The sequence below is a fragment of the Micromesistius poutassou genome (genome assembly GCF_964030765.1).
Source record: "Micromesistius poutassou genome assembly, contig: SCAFFOLD_1905, whole genome shotgun sequence".
Taxonomy (NCBI): Eukaryota; Metazoa; Chordata; class Actinopteri; order Gadiformes; family Gadidae; genus Micromesistius; species Micromesistius poutassou.
The window spans coordinates 1-7,677 of NW_028180540.1; the positions used below are offsets into that span (position 1 = coordinate 1).

At 58.3% G+C, this 7,677-nt stretch overlaps 1 protein-coding gene across 1 annotated transcript; it reads right to left on the reverse strand.

Annotated features, from left to right (window-relative positions):
- Positions 1-5,332: 5,332 nt before the first annotated feature.
- Positions 5,333-7,009, reverse strand: LOC311370713 (neurexophilin-1-like; the record flags this gene model as incomplete). Its single annotated transcript, XM_084489042.1, has 4 exons — positions 5,333-6,004; positions 6,053-6,226; positions 6,726-6,782; positions 6,905-7,009. The coding sequence occupies 4 exons, from the start codon at positions 7,007-7,009 to the stop codon at positions 5,333-5,335; spliced, it is 1,008 nt and encodes a 335-aa protein (XP_084345168.1).
- Between the last annotated feature and the right edge of the window lie 668 nt (positions 7,010-7,677).

A 7,677-nucleotide genomic window follows, 5' to 3' on the forward strand; every position in this document is an offset into this window, starting at 1 on the left:
CACACACACACACACACACACACACACACACACACACACACACACACACACACACACACACACACACACCTTTCTTCCAGAACAACACCCCACGTGTTCTTGCATACTGTTATTATTATTTTTTTTTGTAACCGGGCTGCCATTCAGAGGCATTGTGCGGCGTTCACAAGCGCGCACTCTCTTTAAGCGTATTGTGATTTTAAATAGGCCACAGCGATTTCGCCCCAAGGTGCACATTTAAACTTCTTAACAATTTTCTACTGGCATTTGTTCCGTTCCTCCTCTCGTCGTTGGTGGCGAACCGGCGGATCCACTTACCCTCACAGCGCGCTCATTCTCCGCTAAACGCTTCGCATTCCGTCCGCTCTCCCCAATCTACGTAATGAAGGCTTTAATAGGCAATTCAAACATCCGCCGCCGTTACCCGGCGCTGTCGAACCAGGTCGTCAGCCCTGGTTCTGCGCACGCCGACTATCAAGATATGCTCCCCATATTCTTACACTTTTTGTACATGGAGCGAGTCGTATGAATCGATTGACTCTGACAAGGGAACAAATTACAATTACAACAAATGATCGAATCGCGCCACCCTATCAACAAACTCAACCTTCTGTGTTTTGGTTTGGATCTGTGGATCAATCGGCCTCTCTCAGACGACGCTCTCGCTAACAGGATCCCGTCACTTCACCCGGCTCTGTCGGCTCCACCTCTTGTGTCATACCGGTGTCATTCCATTCCCCCCCCCCCCCCCCCCCCCCATGTCCTCAGCTGTGAGCATCCTTGCGTTGGGTTCATAACCAAATGCTATCTAACCCGGAATTCCCTGTCTGGGATCAACGATGAGGGATTAATTCTTATCTTAATGATGAATGCTAGAATTCATAACTCGGGTCGCTCGGGGACATGCGGAGGATTAGCCGAGCTGAACCGAGCTGCCCTACATGTAGCACAGCTGTGTCTTTAAACCTGTACTCTTGTCTCTCCACTCTGCATTCTGTCCTGACGACTGGACGAAGTCCACACGTACCAAAACAATCTTTTTTTCCCCTGTTTTCCCTGGCATCGTATCAAGAACATTTGCGTCCACACGGATCCATCTCAATACGACTCAACACGCTACTTCATGTTCCAGGCGTATAGGTGGCGCTGTTTTAGTTTTAGAAATTCACCGGAAACGGTCACTCAAGTAATAAAGCGTACGCAACCCTTTTGATCGTCTCAATTGGCGCACGCATGGCTGTTGTTTGTTTGTAAAATGTGGCTTATGTGGTTGTCCATCAGTCTTTTTTGCTCAGCGTGGTGGCACAGGAGCATCATATTTTGCGATAGTAACCGTAATAGGCACAATATCTTCTCCAGCAGGAACACGAGCATGTAGTCGGCCATTGTTGTTGTTGTGAGACGTCGTCACGGGTTACGAGAGGTTACGCTCGAGGGGTGTGGCGATGACATCATCGAAACGCAAGTATGCGTGTTGGCCGTCCAGACGAACGCTCAAGGGGCTGCGTTTGTGAATTCATTCACCCTGGGACCTGGTTTCAGAAAAGTCTGTTTGCATGCGATGCGTTTACAGGAGTCGTTTGGACGATCGGCCAAAACGATGCAAAACGTCTGCGTTTAAACCAAGAAGCGTCTCCGTGTGGACGGCCCCTAATAAAGCACTGATTGAATCAGGAGGACGGGAGAGAGGGAGACGGGGTTCAGAGGTCACTGGTGACCAGACAGAACCCTGGTACCTCCAGTATCGACCGGACGTATGTCGTGTTTGTACAGACTTTTATTTACACTCATTTTACTCATCGTAACCGTTGCTGTTCAAGCGTTTTCTTTTTGATCAGTATTCCAACGGCGTCACGCAAAAAAAGTAATGTCTGCGAGAACCTTCCCTCAGCGCGACGTTACCCTTTAGCGTTCCGTCTTATAACACAGAAGCCAAAACGTCACACTTCACTGTCCTCCCCCCCCCCCGCCGTGTTCCTCTGACCTTTTGTGTTCCTGCACGCGGGGGACATAACTAACCCCCCCCCGTGGTGTTCTCGGACCATAATGTAAAACTAAACGTATTGCCACGCATCGTAAGCCCCCCCCCCCCCCGCGCCGGAACCCCGAGGGCTGAGACTGTGAAAACGCACAGAGCTTTAATGTGAGTGCAGAGCAGCAGAGTCCCCTCCACGCCCAGCCCCTCCACGTCCAGCCCCTCCACGACGTCCAGCCCCTCCACGTCCAGCCCCTCCACGTCCAGCCCCTCCACGACGTCCAGCCCCTCCACGTCCAGCCCCCTCCACGTCCAGCCCCTCCACGCCCAGCCCCCTCCACGCCCAGCCCCTCCACGCCCAGCCCCCTCCACGTCCAGCCCCTCCACGTCCAGCCCCCTCCACGTCCAGCCCCTCCACGCCCAGCCCCCTCCACGCCCAGCCCCTCCACGCCCAGCCCCCTCCACGTCCAGCCCCTCCACGCCCAGCCCCTCCACGTCCAGCCCCTCCACGTCCAGCCCCTCCACGTCCAGCCCCTCCACGCCCAGCCCCTCCACGTCCAGCCCCCTCCACGCCCAGCCCCTCCACGCCCAGCCCCTCCACGCCCAGCCCCTCCACATCCAGCCCCCTCCACGTCGTCCAGCCCCTCCACATCCAGCCCCTCCACGCCCAGCCCCTCCACGTCCAGCCCCTCCACATCCAGCCCCTCCACGCCCAGCCCCTCCACGTCCAGCCCCTCCACGCCCAGCCCCTCCACGCCCAGCCCCTCCACGTCCAGCCCCCTCCACGCCCAGCCCCTCCACGTCCAGCCCCCTCCACGTCCAGCCCCTCCACGTCCAGCCCCTCCACGCCCAGCCCCCTCCACGTCCAGCCCCTCCACGTCGTCCAGCCCCTCCACGCCCAGCCCCTCCACGCCCAGCCCCTCCACGACGTCCAGCCCCTCCACGTCGTCCAGCCCCTCCACGTCGTCCAGCCCCTCCACGTCGTCCAGCCCCTCCACGCCCAGCCCCCTCCACGTCCAGCCCCTCCACGCCCAGCCCCCTCCACGTCGTCCAGCCCCTCCACGCCCAGCCCCTCCACGCCCAGCCCCTCCACGTCCAGCCCCCTCCACGACGTCCAGCCCCTCCACGCCCAGCCCCTCCACGTCCAGCCCCCTCCACGTCCAGCCCCTCCACGTCCAGCCCCTCCACGCCCAGCCCCTCCACGTCCAGCCCCCTCCACGACGTCCAGCCCCTCCACGCCCAGCCCCTCCACGTCCAGCCCCTCCACGTCCAGAGAAACATCAAGTAGATAACGTGGGACAGGTCCTCCAAATGAACACGAGAGCTTTATTGGGTTGTTCACCACGTATGAGTCATGCACGGGGGGGGGATGGATGGATGTGTGACCGTCAGCGGTCGACCGGTACAGTCACTAATAATTACACACAGCAGATAAACACACGGGACAATATGTTTCCCCACGCCCCCCCCCTGTACCGACGCACACTGAAGGGTTCGTTTGGTTGGCGTTGACGTCGTCTGATCGGGGTGATTACGGCTGATCAGGGGTACAGGTGGATTGTCAGAGGGTACAGGTGGATTGTTCAGGGGTACAGGTGGATTGTTCAGGGGTACAGGTGGGTTGTTCAGGGGTACAGGTGGCTGATCAGAGGGGTACAGGTGGATTGTCCGGGGGTACAGGTGGGCTGTCCGGGGGTACAGGTGGATTGTCAGGGGGTACAGGTGGATTGTCAGGGGGTACAGGTGGATTGTCAGAGGGGTACAGGTGGGTTGTTCAGGGGTACAGGTGGATTGTCAGGGGGTACAGGTGGATTATCAGAGGGGTACAGGTGGATTATCAGGGGGGTACAGGTGGATTGTCAGAGGGGTACAGGTGGGTTGTTCAGGGGTACAGGTGGATTGTCAGGGGGTACAGGTGGCTGATCAGGGGGTACAGGTGCATTGTCAGGGGTACAGGTGGGTTGTTCAGGGGTACAGGTGGGTTGTTCAGGGGTACAGGTGGGTTGTTCAGGGGTACAGGTGGGTTGTTCAGGGGTACAGGTGGATTGTCAGGGGGGTACAGGTGGATTGTCAGAGGGGTACAGGTGGGTTGTTCAGGGGTACAGGTGGATTGTCAGAGGGGTACAGGTGGATTGTCAGAGGGGTACAGGTGGGTTGTCAGAGGGGTACAGGTGGGTTGTCAGGGGGTACAGGTGGATTATCAGAGGGGTACAGGTGGGTTGTTCAGGGGTACAGGTGGCTGATCAGGGGGTACAGGTGGATTGTCCGGGGGTACAGGTGGGCTGTCCGGGGGTACAGGTGGATTGTCAGGGGGGTACAGGTGGATTATCAGGGGGTACAGGTGGATTGTCAGAGGGGTACAGGTGGGTTGTTCAGGGGTACAGGTGGATTGTCAGGGGGGTACAGGTGGATTATCAGGGGGTACAGGTGCATTGTCCGGGGGTACAGGTGGATTGTTCAGGGGTACAGGTGGATTGTCCGAGGGTACAGGTGGATTGTGAACTCAATCAGAGGAGGAGGAGAAGAAGGGGCGCTTTCAATTGTTTGGTTTGCGGATATTCTTGATATTTACATCATCAATACACAGGGCCGCGCCTCTCTAGATATGGCTTCAGGGTTAGAGTGTCAGCAGCTACTGTATGTACAGGATAAAGGTAGAGTTACTATAAGCCCCCCCTGACCCCCTGACCCTCTCCTGAGGAGCAACAGTCCCGCGGTGGAGGACTTCACAACAGTCAACACCTTCACGGTTTAAGCCTCTTTCTTCTTTTCCTTTTTTTCTTCTTCAGTAGCGCGACCAAATGATACCGACTGCTTGTCGGCACCACACACACTCACACACACACACACACTCACACACACACAGACACGCACTCACACACAGACACGCACACACACAGACACGCACACACACACACACACAGACAGACACGCACTCACACACAGACACGCACTCACAGACACACACTCACACACACACACATGCACACACACACACACACACACACACGCGCATGCATACGCATACACAGACACACACATTCGTACACACAAACACACTCACAGACACGCACACACTCACACAGACACGCACTCACACGCAGACACGCACACACACACACACACCCACATACGTGCATGCATACGCATACACACACACTCACACACACACACACACACACACACACACACACACACCCAAACACCGACACACACACACAGACACATCCACCCACCCACACACACACACACACACACACACACACACACACACACACACACACAAACACCGACACCGACACACACACACACACACACACTCCGTCCCCAGCCCGGCGGGGGTCACCCTGGCGGGGGTCAGCCGGTGGGCAGGTAGGGGGTGTCGCTGTGGTAGTTGTAGTCGGGGCAGACCTTCTGCACCAGCTTGTAGTCGGTGCTGTAGAAGGTGATGAAGATGCAGATGACCTTGAAGGGCTTGGAGCAGAGCCAGGACACGTGGCTCTGCGTCTGGTCCTGGGCGCAGCTCTGGGACGGGTCGTGGGCGCACAGCGTGCTGCGCGTGCCCCGCTCCACCTTCTGGTACTCCACGCGACAGTTGAACAGCTTGGTGTCCTTTGCCTCCAGCGCCGTCTGCTGCTGCTGCTGCTGCTGCTGCTGCTGCTGGTGGGGGTGGTGCTGCTGGTGGGGGTGGTGCTGCTGCTGGTGGGGGTGGTGCTGCTGGGGCGGAGGGCCCCTGAACTCCACCGCCTTGGTGGGCGGCACCAGCCCCACGGAGACGTTGCCCTGGCCCGTGGCGTTGTGGCGGAAGTAGACGCTGAAGGTGCCGTTGCCGTGGTCCACGATCTTGCCGGTGATGAGCAGGTTGAGCTTCACCGTCTTGATGTTGGAGTGGAAGTCGCCCCAGCCGAACATCTTCTTGAACTTGCCCGTCTTCACCATGGGCCTCCGCTTGGAGCGGGGCCGCGGCTCGTCGGCGGCGTCGTCGTCGTCGTCAGAGGAGGCGTTGTGCAGCCAGCTCCAGTGCTCCTGCTGCAGGTCAGCGGGGCCGGCGGCGGCGGCGACGGCGGCGGCGGCGGCGGTGGCGGCGGCGTAGCTGAGGTCCAGCGAGGTGAAGTTCTTGCGGGCGAACAGGCCCTCGGAGAGCAGCCGGCTGACGGACACGTCGCGGGCCTTGCTGCTCTGGCTCCAGTAGGTCCTCGCCTTGGCCGCCTTGGGGCCGTCGTCCGAGGTGGGGGAGGGGCCGGCGGTCGCCTGCACGGGGGAGGGGGGTGGGGGGGTGGGGGGGGAGACACATGGGAGGTGGGTTGTTATGTTTGTTATGGGTTAGGTATCCCCCCCTGGTGTTTCTGGCGTCTCTCGTGGGGCCGTTAACCTTTAGGAACCGACGGCACGCACAATCACACGCAAAGGCGGCGGCCGTCGTTCCCCTCTGCCCGCAGGATTAATGTCCTCCTTCGCCGCCCGGCAAGGTCTCAATAATATGTGCGGAGCGACACCCCCACACACACACACACACACTCACACCCACACACACCGCGCCCCGCTGCAGCGTGTGTGGGTGTGAAGACGTTCTGGATATGTGTATATCGTGCGGGCCGGGGCGTGCCGTCCTAATCCAGATTAAGGGTATTCCTCGGAGATGAATGGAGCGCATCTCGAGCGCAGACACGGTGAAACAGCCAGACAATTACCTGCTGAACGCGCCCTGAATGGATGATGGATGGTCCTCTCTCTCCCTCGCTCCGCTAACAATCCCCGGCGAGGGGCGCCCGCGCGGGGCCCCATAGAGCGGGCTGACAGTGATGGGCTGGCCCCAACAGGGACGTGTGACAACACATCCATCTGCAGCACGGCCCGCTTACATCTGCTTGCCTTAACCCCCCCCCCCTGCCCCGCCGCCCCCCCCCCCCGCACCCCGCAGATCAATACCGTTAAAGTGAGGTCCTCGTCTCTTTCACCGGATGACTTTGTGGACGACGCTGGGGTCGAGGGGTTGGGGGGGGGAGTGAGTGAGCTGCAGAGGCTCTCAAACATTCCGGGGAAGTTTTGTGGGGGGGGGGATTGAGTGAGGGAGGGAAGGGAGGAGGAGTGGAGGAGGAGGGAGGGAGGGAGGTTCATGGGCTGAACTTGAACGTGCAGAGGGAGAGATTGAAAATGTAGCCGGCGGTGGTTTTGGAGGAGCCGGCGTGTGATGGATGGGCGGGCGAGCGGCTGGATGTGACGAGAGTGATAATGTGAGGGGACACTTGTTTTTCGATTAGCGGCCTTTCGTCCCTCGGTTGTGGAACAATAGTCTGTCTAATAGTGTGGCGGAGATACCGGGCGGCCATATGTCATATCGGGAGACGCAAGGGTAATTTTCAAGGACATTTAATATAACGTTTCCGGGGAAGAGGCCATTCTTTAGCTGCCTCGGGGGCTGAGAGGGACTTTGTTATATTCGACGCAGCGCGCGCAGCGATTGTTGTGCTTCACGTTTGCCGCCGATAGGATCGGATTAAACAAACAAATGTAATCCAATTTCTAGTCGTGGAAAAGGCTGGAGACTTACCGAGGCTTACTCCAAGCCTGATGTTTGAATGGAGCCTGAGTTTTGGCTTATATTACCACGGAAACATCTGTAAAAAGGTGTGCCTCTGTGATTAATGGATTAATGGGACTGTGACACAGAAGTGTTTGCCTGTGTGTCACCTCTCTGTGTC